The sequence below is a fragment of the Myripristis murdjan genome, chromosome 21 (genome assembly GCF_902150065.1).
Source record: "Myripristis murdjan chromosome 21, fMyrMur1.1, whole genome shotgun sequence".
In the NCBI taxonomy this organism is placed as follows: Eukaryota; Metazoa; Chordata; class Actinopteri; order Holocentriformes; family Holocentridae; genus Myripristis; species Myripristis murdjan.
In genome coordinates, this window is record NC_044000.1 from 15,070,359 (window position 1) to 15,082,969 (window position 12,611).

Genomic DNA, 12,611 nt, shown 5'->3' on the forward strand with positions numbered 1-12,611 from the left:
AGCCCCAGCCCCCGCTCTAACATGGTCTCAGGTTACAGTCCAACAGTCCCCTGAAGGCAAACAATACAGCCGGAGTGCGAGCACGGGGCAGCGGCACAACACTCTGATTGTAGTGGTTGTACAATGTCCGGGAGGAGATTGCCTTCAGTCTCCTGTTTCAATTAAGTTTCTGTTTGCTTCAGCTTGACGCACGCCGAAGGAGAAAATAATTGACTGACATTTCCAGAGAACACGAGCTTTCTCATTTCAAAGTTTAGGCAATATTTGAGAAAGATTTTGCTGCTGCTGCTTATTAATGAGAGCTTTGCCAGTGTTACATCACAAGTAATTTTAGCCGGATCATTTTTGTCTCTAACACGGGGATTTATGGATGGAAACCAATAAGATTTCTGCTTCCACCTCTGTATTCTCCTTTCATTCAAATTTCTAACAGCCCTAGAGATGTGTGTCACCCAATCAGAGTCAACAGCTTTGATGTGAGCTCGTCCAATTTTTCTCTTTTCAGCCACTAGTCAGAGAACCCACAGTAGCTAATTGGTAGTAAAGGCCCCAGGATGGGGAGCAATTAGAAAAGGTCAGTGCTGCTGCATCACCTCTGGTTAATCACAGCCAATGAGAACAATTCACATTAAGAGCTTTCAGCTGGATGGCAAAGGCGTCCCACACCAGAGCCCTAATTACAGCTGACAGAAATCATTTCCCAGCACCCCGCGAACATCTCCATTTACTTGTAAAACACTGTTTGGGCAGTATTCATAATTTAAATCAAGACATAATTTAACATTAAAACAAGCAGATGTTGCAGATGCTGGCAAGGAAGCCAGCTAGTTAGAATGTAGCTTGAGAGGCTATGAGGCTCCCATTGCGTCAGAGGCTCTTTCTCAAAGGAATGTTTTTTACGCTATATGTTTTTTACGCTATATTTTACGTCAAAAGGAAAGTTTTTTATTACCTGTCTTGTGTTTAACTGTTTACGCTTTCAATAACAAGCTTGTCATTTAGGTGCATATCAGAATTCTTGGGTTAAATATGGTTTTTGGGGGTTCATGGTGGCATTGTGTGGCAACAAAATGTTTAGATTATGCTGTATGAAACTGTATAGTCATATTATGCACTTTTTCACAACACCTAAGACCCCATACCTGTCAGTTGTTTGAGAGGAAGCTGGAATGGATTTGTAGTAGCTCCCTCAACAATTCGATGGACCTCAACTGTGTTCAGACGGATGTGAGTGTTAGATAATGATGTCCCCAGGGTTAATTATTCCTTCAGTTCCACTCAGAGGCCTGGGCACCGGCGCTGCTCCATGAGGGCGAGCTGCAGGGCCAGGCTGCGTCCCACAGCCCCGGGTCAGAGGGTCATGTTGTGGGGACACACGAGGCAGTATGAACCTGCCTCGTCTCCCAGCAGCTGTTGTGGTTTCTGCTCTGTCCTCAAACAGTCGCTGAGATCAAAAGGCCGAGCCTCCGAGCACTGTCATTAGCCGTTAACGTCAGCTACAGCTGGCACGTGCACACACACACACACACACACACACACATACAGACGGTGTTCTGTTACTCTGTGTCTACATGTACTGCAGGTCTTATCTTGACTTTAGTTTGGCAAACACAAACACATCAAGCGGGCTGATCAAGGCATGATTTTGTTGTGTTTATGAGTGTGTCTCTGTGGCCTGTGATCACAGCAGAGTCCAGGTACATAGTTCTGTAGTCCTGTTACTTTGGAGCTTTACTTTCTCACAACAGGAAAAAAGCAAGTGAATGTGTTTTTTTATATTTTTTCCAAGTGAGGAGTGTCTTGAATTTATTTTTTAGTGAGTGCCTGCTACACTGCACTGAAGCCAAGGCAGCATTCCTCCTCTGGGCTAAGACCGTCTATGTTTGACAATTTGCCATGGGACAAACCTTGCTTTGTTTATATTAGCAGTGGCCTTTTGGGAAATAATTCTCTCCCAGCTACGCTCCAAGCAGGCTCCATTTAATACTGACCAAAACACAAGGAGCGAGACATGCTACAGTCTCATTGTCTGCCATACAGGACAGCTCACATATTGCCATCTCGCCTCACCCTGCAGTCACTGTCAAGATGTGCTGATGCATTAACAGTCAGCTGCACCCTAAAAAAGGAAATGGGTTTATACAGCTCCCGGACTAAATGCAAAATACTATTCAATGTTAAATACGTACACCAATTGAAGAACATGCCTTCTCTTTCCTATTATTCTTTTTATTGATCAGACCAGATGATCCAGATCCATGATGAGTCCACATGGATCATCAGGCTTTAGCTGTTTTTAATTTTTTTTGCCTTATCTTGCTAAGACCATGCTAAGTTTGTATAGTTTTTTTTTTTTTTTTTTTTTTTTTGGGGCGAATGGGAGAGGGAATAAGCAAGAGTCAGTCATTTTTGAGCTCAGTGTTTTTGTGCTAGCTGCTGTAATCTGATTGTTGCTGATTGATGCAGCTACTGATGTAGCAGTAGCATAGCTAACATGTAATACACCCAGGCAAATACATTTCACACTGACCTTCCAGCTCCTGATCCATGATCTCCAGCTTATCAAGTGCCTGGCCACTCTCTCTGCAGCCAGTGAGACCACCTGATCTCAGCCACCTCAAGGCAAAAATATGTACTACGAGCCATTTTTAATTCGCTGCAGCAGACAGAAGATGAATAGGCTGCTTGAAAATGTCATTATGGCTAGAATAGAGTTTTTTAGCTGAATCAAAGCTTCAGTGGCTATTAACACCTTCATGTTTTTCAAACTCTTTTGCTCTCCATCTCTCTCTCTCTCTCTCTCTCTCTCTCTCTCTCTCTCTCTCTCTCTCTCTCTCTCCCTCTCTCTCCTTGAGCTGTTCTCAAAGTTAGCTCTGGACAGAGTCAGAATATTGGCCATGATGTCACAGCATTGTTTACATTTACCTTACCAGCATGCAGCTGAGCTGAGATCAAGACTTAGGACTCAGTTCACACACACAGGTCTTATCCATCTGACTGTCAGATTTGACTTATGGGTATTGCTGGCATTGCACAACTGACAGCACTGTCAGTCACACCTCAGTGGGTTCGCCTGTCGATGTCTCCAGCACACGGCAGCCTTTACCAAGCCAGCCTGCAGAGAACAAGTCGTCTCTCCAAATTGAGTTTTAAAAGTGATGTGAAGAAACTTAAAGAAGGGGGCTGGTGGATTGCACAGTTGATAACAACCAGGAAACTGGGTCAGCTGGCCTGAGCATTTTACACCAAGCTTTATATGTTATCAGCGCATAAGAGGCTCTATTTCAGGGCAGCCCTCCTAAAGTGTCCCATGAGAAAGGCACACACAGAGGCAGAGGCGGCCTGAGCGAGGAGCAGCGCTCAATCACCACTGAAAGGTTTGATTGAAATAAATCCCACAGCCTGGGTAGAGAGTAGAGACGTTAGCCCAGCTGATTCTTGCACCTCGGCATGCAGCCCCACACACACAACACTGGCAGGCGGAGATAAGAAGCACATGCTGCATGTTAACTTGGCAACAGCCAAGTTGCACTTCATTCTCAGCTGTGGAGTTTGTCTTGATATTTCATTGACATGAAGATGGAGAATCAAACCTTTTCTTCCCTCATGTAAGGATTTTTCCCACTAACAGCTTTTAAAGTACTTTGATTTAGTGTGAGTAAGGATAATGGCCAGTGAAATTACTGTCGATTAAATGACTGGAAGAGGTACTGTTTGGTGGACAGATATCAGTCTGCAGTGCCTTGCTGGCACTTTGTCTGAATAGCACCCTTGGGCCATATTAGACACTGTTATCATCTCCATTGGTTTAATTACAGAGGGTGGGTGGGTGGTGGTGGGGAGGGGGGGGTTACAAGGAATAGAAAGGAAATAAACACTGGGGTTGAAATTGAAGTCAGGAGAGATGTATATTTATTTTTGACCAATCTCAGAGGTGGTGTTTAGGTCATGTAATGTGTTTTACTTTTACACGCCAAGGTGAGCAAGTCATGTACAGTAAAAACAGGTGAAATTGGACATTTGTTTCTGCATCATACTGATAATATGCATAAATTATAAAGCAAACATACTTCACCTCAGGAGAGATCATGGAGTCATATTGTTGTGGCAGCATTCTTGAGAATTAGCTTCACTTCTGCATAGTAGACCCAAGCTCTTGCAGCATTAGCACCATCCAAGGTTATTGGTAGCCTGCAGGAAGCTGCCTGGGTCTTGGTATAAGCCTAGCAGTAAGAGCAATCTAATTAGAAGAACATGCTTCATGCTGGTTACATGCTGGCTAATCCTTGACAGATGAAGCATCAAAGGCTGCTAGGACTACCTATGATTATCAGTGGTTACCAAAACTGCATTTTCAATGAAAGAAATGATGGCATGATATCTGGTGACTTTACATTATTCATATTTCATTTCAAGCGTCTTAGACAGTGCCATATGGAACTTCTCCTCCTTTTTTTCATTTCAAGCAAATAATCTTTGCCCAAGGGATATTCTGCTATGATATTTGATATGAATGTCTGATGCCTCGATGCTGGACAACTGGTTTCTTTTGTGAAGAGGAAGAGTGTTTCCTCTTGGATTCTGTGTGTGTGTGTGTGTGTATGTGTGTGTGTGTGCATGCGTGTGTGTGTCTGTCTGTCTTTGGTGGTTTGTATGCATTTGTAAGTGGAGGCCACACATCCACACATGCCAAGCTATAAAAAACCCAAGTTGTTGGTATCTGTGTTGGTTTACCCTAACTCCACATGACAGCTGACATAACTGGGGGTTTGCAAGCCTGTTTCTCAGCTCGTGCGTCTGTGCTTTGCGTGCACGTGTCTCTGCAGGGGTGCTGTGGAACCTGTCATCGTGTGATGCCGTCAAGATGACAATCATTCGGGACGCCTTAACGACTATGACCAACACTGTGATCATCCCTCACTCTGGATGGAGCAGCTCCACCTTTGACGACGATCGCAAACTCAAGTTCCACTCCTCACTGGTGCTGAGGAACACCACCGGCTGTCTGAGGTAACCACCTGGTGCTCAGACTGAGCACTATCACCCCTGTGTGGACAATACAAGCTACTGCATCTGGTGTGAAATAAGCCGATACCGTGTTCCTCTCTAAATCAGGAACAATGTAGTGTTTGCTTTGAATAAATAAGGATTACTATTGTAAACCAAGTCTAACAAGAGAACAAAGAGGATAAATTATTAGAGACAAACAGTAAACTTGCTTGACTAACAGTGTCTGAAGGGTTGATTATGCCATACACAGCGATAACTGTGACAACATCCAATGTGTAATGAAAATCCATCGGGTCAGTTTTAGCCAAATGGCTCCAGTTTCCCGTCTGTTGTAAAGCCATCATGATTTCATAGACAGTCTAATACAGTCGGAGATGGTGCAGTGTTCCCAGCCAGTCTCCTGGGGCTTGTTCCTTTGAAGATGCTGTGCTGGATTTGGAGCTCAGGCTCTAATTGGTGACAGCCAGTTGAGCTGAGTATGTGTGTCTTTGTGTGTGTGCATCTGTGTGTGTGTGTGTGTGTGTGTGTGTGTGTGTGTGTGTGTGTGTGTGTGTGTGTGTGTGTGTGTGTGTGTGTGTGTGTGTGTGTGTGTGTGTGTGTGTGTGTGTGTGTGGACATGCACATGCATAGTGGTGTGTGGGTGCATGTGAGTACCCTTGGTTAGTTCCTTATTTACTCAGCAAAGTGCTTATAATGACTTCAGTCAGAACACACACACACACACACACAGTTCATACATAATGGATGGTGCATGGGGATGGTGAAGCCCACACAACACATTCAAGCCGAACACACAAACACACACTCTGTTCTCATTTAGTGTATTTGTTTATGTACATTTCAGAGTCACTCTTTCTGTCTGTTGAGCAAAGCCCTTAATCAACGGCCTAAAATGTGTGTGTGTGTGTGTGGTTTGACAGGAACCTGAGCTCAGCTGGTGAGGAGGCCAGAAAACAGATGCGTACTTGTGAAGGCCTAGTTGACTCACTACTCTATGTCATCAAAGCCTGTGTCAACACCTCTGACTTCGACAGCAAGGTACACACACACACACACACAGACACACAACCAAGAGGAAAACATGTCGCCACATGATGAGAGGCTCTGGGTGTGAAATCTTACCCAGCCTGTTTGAATCATTTCATTGCCTCTGTCTAAATTGCCCTCCCAGCAGCCAGAAACAACTATTTCATGTCTTGTGTCATCCAGCATGCAGCCCACAGATGCACAATGGTAAACATTTACAATCAAATAGCTCATTGACCTGATGTATATGTTAACATGGTGTGTTTCCCTATGCAAGCAATTCAAATGAAAATCAAATCTCCTCAACATGCGTCTGCACACTGTAAGATGACAGAGGAAAAGTCAAATGGCTCATCGGTAATGTAGACTAGAACGATTCCCCTGGGAATTTGGCCCCATAATTTTGTCACGCCTATATGCTCATTGACATTCTGTGAGGCATAGCCCATACAGAACTCAAACAGCGTGGAATTAAATCCATTTGTCAGGGTCCAGATCTCCTTTCTAACTGAAGACCCTTGGGTTCCATACCTAATTGATTTGTACCGCAGCAAAAACCAGGCCCACGTACCGCGCATTGGCTGTAGATACTGTAGTGTGCTATGCTGCTTTTATTGTATTGAGCCTTTTGTAATGGTGATTGAGAAAGCTGCTGCTATATCTACCCCCACCCGCCCCACCCCACCCTTTGCCTCCTCCCTGCCATCAGATTGTGGAGAACTGTATTTGCACTCTAAGGAACCTGTCGTATCGTCTGGAGCTGGAGATGCCGCCGTCCAGACTGATGGGGGGGCACGAACTGGATGGCCTGCTGGGCAGTGAGTCTCCCAGTAAAGAGATAGACTCCAGCTGCTGGGGCAGGAAGAAGAAGAAGAAGAAAAAAAGCTCACAGGAAGACACGGTGAGTCGGGCCTGTTGAGTCCAAGTCAGAGCCGTGGTCAGATTAGCAGCTATATTTCATTGTACACAGTCATTCAGCATCTGTGTTTATTGTCATCCTTTGTCTAGTATTCAGTGTTAAAATCTTGTTTTTCTTAAAAAAAAAAAAAAAAAAGTAAAAAAAATCTGCTAGTGGAATGAGATAATCTAGAGTACCAAATTTTCTTGACTCAGGTGTCTTTTTTTTTTTTTTTTATACCAGTGGACTCATCTGCCTTATTCTGGTCTTCCTTATTCTTATATACATTGGAAATAAATGAGATGAACTCAACATTGTGAAGAATAATTATGAGGCTGCAGGATTTGCTAAGATGGAGATTTTTTGAGGTGTGCAGATAATTAAATATGTTAAACAGTATAGTCAATGCGTGGCACAGAGTATTTATTTATTATTAGTTCATATTTGAAAGGAAGTCACCTATTTATAAGATGTACAAAACATACATAGAAAAACTCACAGGAACAACCTGTTTTGGACTTAGCAGTCGTGTGTAAAACCTGGCTAAACACTGTGTGTGTTTGTGTCCAGTGGGATGGTGTTGGACCCATCCCTGGCTTCTCCAAGTCTCCCAAAGGGGCGGAGATGTTGTGGCACCCTGCTGTGGTCAAGCCTTACCTGACTCTGCTGGCTGAGAGTTCAAATCCGGCCACTCTGGAGGGTGCTGCAGGGTCCCTGCAGAATCTGTCAGCCGGAAACTGGAAGGTACAGTATGGATGTCTGTGTTTCATATGCCTGTGCATGCATACACACATAGAGAGAAAAACAAAGGCATTCTTGCTTTCTGGTGGCAGCACTGTTAAATGGCGTATCCTAGGAGACATGCCATCTATTCAGCTTCTTAAAAAGGATTTAACAGCTCACCTCCCTCTCTGTGTTAGTCAAGCTGACGTCAGTTTTACACTCAACATTGCACACGCTAAAACACACACCTCAAAACCATCCATTTTCAGCAAAGTGTGTCCCATTTGGTGTCTAGACCCTTTTGAAGTTTTAATGCCTTCCTTGTGTGTGTGTTTGTGTGTGTGTGGGCATGCAGTTTGCAGCATACATCCGTGCAGCAGTGCGAAAGGAGAAAGGACTTCCCATCCTAGTGGAGCTGCTGCGGATGGATAACGACCGCGTTGTGTGTTCTGTGGCCACCGCCCTGAGAAACATGGCACTAGATGTCAGGAACAAGGAGCTCATAGGTCAGGAATCAGTTCTGTAAATCTGTTGCACTCACCTCTACTGACTGATGATGAACCGTTCAGTTGGCAGTTTGCTGTGGTCGAGTAACGTGAAACACCAACATGAATGCTCACATTGCTCTGCTTGTCTTGGCTGTGCCCTATTGAGCGTTGTAGCTGCTGCTCATATTGCGCTGTTTTACAGTATACACCCAGAATACATGTTATAGTTATAGGCACTTTGTAAACTGAAACATAAACATGACAGTTGTTGTTAAAGAGCATCTCATCAGAATCAAATTGCCATGTGCAAGAGGTATTTAAGATTATGTCCTTATGACATTAGCATAGTGGCACCTCAGTAAAATAAGGTTTATACTGACACACAAGTACAAGACATTATGGACATTATTTGACTATATTTTTCACGCTGCATGTATATATTATGCATACATGTGGCTCCAACCTGTACCATGCTCTGCATGCCAGTTGTGGACAAGAGCAAGGTGAAACAAGTTTTAAGCCCACCTTTTTAATGAAATGCAGCAGCAGAAGACCAGTGCATGCTTCAGCTGTTTTAACCATGGAATATTATTTTCACGTCGTCAGGCTCCAGAGGTATTCCAGCCCTCTCCGTTTCATGAAACCATCTCATTTCAGGAAAAACACGTTTTTATGTGCTCACTGCGTGAAATTAATGAGGAGTTAGAGTTCCAGCAAGGCAGGGGTAACGCCTATAGGCAGAGAGGGGGAGGCTTTATTTTTGGCGTGGTTTCTGTTTGTGTATGTGTGTGTCTTTTGGGTCCTTCAGTGGGACGGCTCTTCTCTGCTGAAGGACAGATAGGGGAAAGAGGGCTTTTTTAACACCAAGATGCATGGAATCCAATGCCCTTGGGACAAAAACACAATGTCATTTAGGAAAAACACTTACCACAGCCTCAAGCAGAGCAAATATATCATTCATGATATAGGAAGTACATAATGTAGTCTAGGTCACTGTGGCAGACATCCACTAATACATTATGTAACATGCATAAAAAATGCACTGAGTGTCTCTGTGGTACGTATCTATCCCTACCCCTGCCTACTCACAAACCCAGATTATATGTTACACTCATGTCAATATATTAGCCTGTAATAACTTGCTGTGTTCTCATTTCTCTCTCTCTCTCTCTCTCTCTCTCTCTCTCTCTCTCTCTCCTCTGTGTCCCTCCCCTCCTCTTAGGGAAGTATGCGATGAGGGACTTGGTCAATCGTCTCCCTGGGGGAAACACCACCCTACTGTCAGACGAGACGGTGGCAGCCATCTGCTGCACTCTGCATGAGGTCACCAGCAAAAACATGGAGAACGCCAAGGCCCTGGCCGACACGGGCGGCATCGAGAAGCTGGTCAACATCACCAAGGGCAGAGGAGACAGGTGTGCTACAGCGGTGGATGCTTGTTTGAAATGTCCGATAGCTTCAACCTTCATCGGCTGGCTACGTATAAGCTGATACAAACTTGACTTGCACACACACACACACACACACACACACAGACACACACGTAAAGTCTTGCACTGTGTGTTTGTGTGACGCCTTGACCTACACCGTGTCCCGGACATCGCTGGGATTTTTACACAGTCACTCACTCATGCAGGCACACACACACACTCACACTCATGCCTATAAATGCTTGGAGAAGGAGAACCCATAGCCGCAGGGAAAGTGGTTTTGTATGTGCCGAGGTTACACCTCCCAGTGGACTGGTGGAATTGCAGCTATTTCTAGCCTATTGTATATTCAGCAGTGTTCCAGGTTTAAACAGCCTGAAGGCACATTCTTCCTTCAGTCATGCTAATGTGCACTGTCATACTAAATGGGGTTGAAGTGATTTGTATATATACTCAAAGACAATGTGTTTGCTTGTTTGTCTCCTAGGTACTCTATGAAGGTGGTAAAGGCGGCCGCCCAGGTGCTGAACACACTGTGGCAGTACAGAGATCTGCGTACCATCTATAAGAAGGTGAAGATATTGTGACTGCTTTTAATACTGGGAAAGACTTTTGGAGTGCAAGACATGACTTTTACATGTAATTAGAAACTGTTAGTTTCATTAGTAATGTTGGTAAATTCTGTGTTTTATCTGAAAATTATGATAAGAAAGTTCCCATAAGATTAATTCCCACCTTAGAGCTAAACTAGTTGAATATGTGTGACTATACCCAAGATTTCAACATTAAAAAAAATAGGTAACTGAATCCTTTTAAAAGGGAGGGCCTGCGGTGAACACCACAATCCATGTGGTGCATCACAAGATTGTTTTCAATTTTTTGGTTCTGTGTGTTCATCCAGCACAGCTCTCTTTATAATAAGCAAAAATGACTTCTAAAACATCTAGCATTGGTCTAGTCCCTCATACCACCACTTTTCCCCCTTTGTGTTTTCTAACAGGATGGATGGAACCAAAACCACTTCCTCACTCCAGTGTCAACACTTGAGCGGGACAGGTTCAAGTCCCAGCCCACCCTCCCCACCAGCACCATACAGATGTCTCCAGTCAGCCACCCTGGTAGGTTCAGTTGGCTGCAAGCCCTACCAGACTGTAATGGTTGAGGTGCAATAGAATGTAAATCAAAATAGCCCACAGATCAACGCTGCCAGTGAAACAAGAAATGCTCTGGAACATAATTTTGGCATTTCTGTTTTTCTTTTCACAGCTGGTAGTGCCACGTCGTCTCCTGCCATGCTGGGCCTCAAAGAGCATAGAGACATTATCAGAGATTATCAGAGGGCACAGTCAACTATGCAATTTTATAATTATCAAGGGGACAACAATGTCCATAAAAAACAATATACAGGTACTATAAGCATGAACACTTACACACATTGAAGCCATTGAACTGCATACAGCCTGCATATCAGTAAAGTCTTTGGAATTTAATTCAAACCATATCCGCTGTGTGCACCAGACTGCAATCAAAGGATACCCTCTGGGCCTCTCTGTGAAGGCTGTAATCCATTTTATCCCACACAACGCTCCAAGTAGACTCCCATGCCCTTTCTCCACTCTGTGCCAGCACCACCATCATCACGATGGTTCCCCCTCTCTTATCACCTCCTCCAAGGCTTGCTAGCCCTCAGACAGTCGGCTACTTTAAAAAGGAGCACTTGAGTGTTTTTTTCCATGTGCTGGAAATGGTCTGCCCGGCAGTAGAGTGGGCTGGCCTACCACAGTAGGACGCCTCTTTTCTGGGCACTCAACAAAGCTGCCATTGTTGGTGGGCCCAGGGTGGCCTGTGCAGGCTGGGGCAGTGACAGTGGGTGGGTGGGTACCCAGACGTACTACAGCCAGACAAGAGCTCTCACTAGCCCACGCTGGCTGGCTCAAGCACTGGGAGGGCAGAGTAAACAGAGTGAGCCACAGCCTCAACAAACCATCCTCTGCATAGCGAAGTGGAAATAGAGTTTCAGGATTCCACTGGTCAGATAAAGTGCCAGGGAAAATACCCATCTCATGGGCAAAGTAAACATCAGAACAGCAGTAGCCTGCTCTATTATTTGGTGTTATTCTTCTCCCTGGCATAGCTAGCACTGCTTTATCCTGTTTTATCAAAATACAGACATCAGCTCTACAGGGATGTGTAGACTCTTCCACTGATATGTTATTAAGTGTATTTGCAGCCAGCCCTTCCATTTGATGTACAGCAATGCTCATATATTTTTCCAGGGTCTGGGAAGCCTTCTTCGTTTTATTACTCATCGCCCACAAGAGAGGAGCCCAGGAGAACACAGGTGAATATAATCACTGCACATAAATCTTTGGTTGCACAGAAGAATTGTATGCTTTGCATTCCTACTCTCTCCCGCACTCGTTCACTCACTCACTCCTCCTCTCTCCATCCTCTTGGTATGTTGTGATTCTGCATAACCAGGTTAGCCACTGGGCTTCTTTTCACATCAGGTATCTTTGAACTGCTTGAACTCTCTGCATTGTTACTCCTTTAGTTCAGGTGATAAAGGCAGGTGAGAACAATAGCATTCAAACTTGTGTGTGCCACAAATAAATGCAACTAGAGACTCACTTTCCACCAGATTGTTTGTAATCTGGAACTGGAAACAAGCCCAAAATGTGTGGTGTATGGTTATAGGAAGACGGATACTGACATCTCATAGCTTCATGCTTGGAAAGCCAAACATTTAGCATGAACCAAGGGCAAACCACAGTCACGTCTCCTGCTCATATTCAGCTGTTTCTTAAGGTGGTCTGTCTTAACTGGTATGAACACCAGAGGGGGTAAATTACAGCAAATAAACACAGATGAATCCATCACGCATACCTGAAGTGACAGGGACTGCAATCCAGATGTGCTTTTACTCCCCCTGTTGTCAAAATTGTCTGACCTTGCAGTATGACAGATTACCAAAACTTCAATGAACAAGCTACGTGACTGTAAATGTGACTTTAAAGCTCTACCAATGAATCTGTT

General features: G+C 44.3%; 1 protein-coding gene across 4 annotated transcripts in view; it reads left to right on the forward strand.

Moving 5' to 3' along the window:
- LOC115379560 (plakophilin-4) overlaps nt 1–12,611 on the forward strand; it is an 81,948-nt gene that overhangs the window by 66,480 nt on the left and 2,857 nt on the right. For all 4 annotated transcript variants that reach the window (XM_030080269.1, XM_030080268.1, XM_030080270.1 and 1 more), the window contains 10 exons: nt 4,827–5,010; nt 5,931–6,048; nt 6,746–6,937; nt 7,505–7,678; nt 8,013–8,163; nt 9,368–9,560; nt 10,063–10,147; nt 10,576–10,693; nt 10,842–10,982; nt 11,852–11,916. In XM_030080269.1, the coding sequence (XP_029936129.1) occupies nt 4,827–5,010; nt 5,931–6,048; nt 6,746–6,937; nt 7,505–7,678; nt 8,013–8,163; nt 9,368–9,560; nt 10,063–10,147; nt 10,576–10,693; nt 10,842–10,982; nt 11,852–11,916 (1,421 nt within the window). The remainder of the gene's footprint in view (nt 1–4,826; nt 5,011–5,930; nt 6,049–6,745; nt 6,938–7,504; nt 7,679–8,012; nt 8,164–9,367; nt 9,561–10,062; nt 10,148–10,575; nt 10,694–10,841; nt 10,983–11,851; nt 11,917–12,611) is intronic.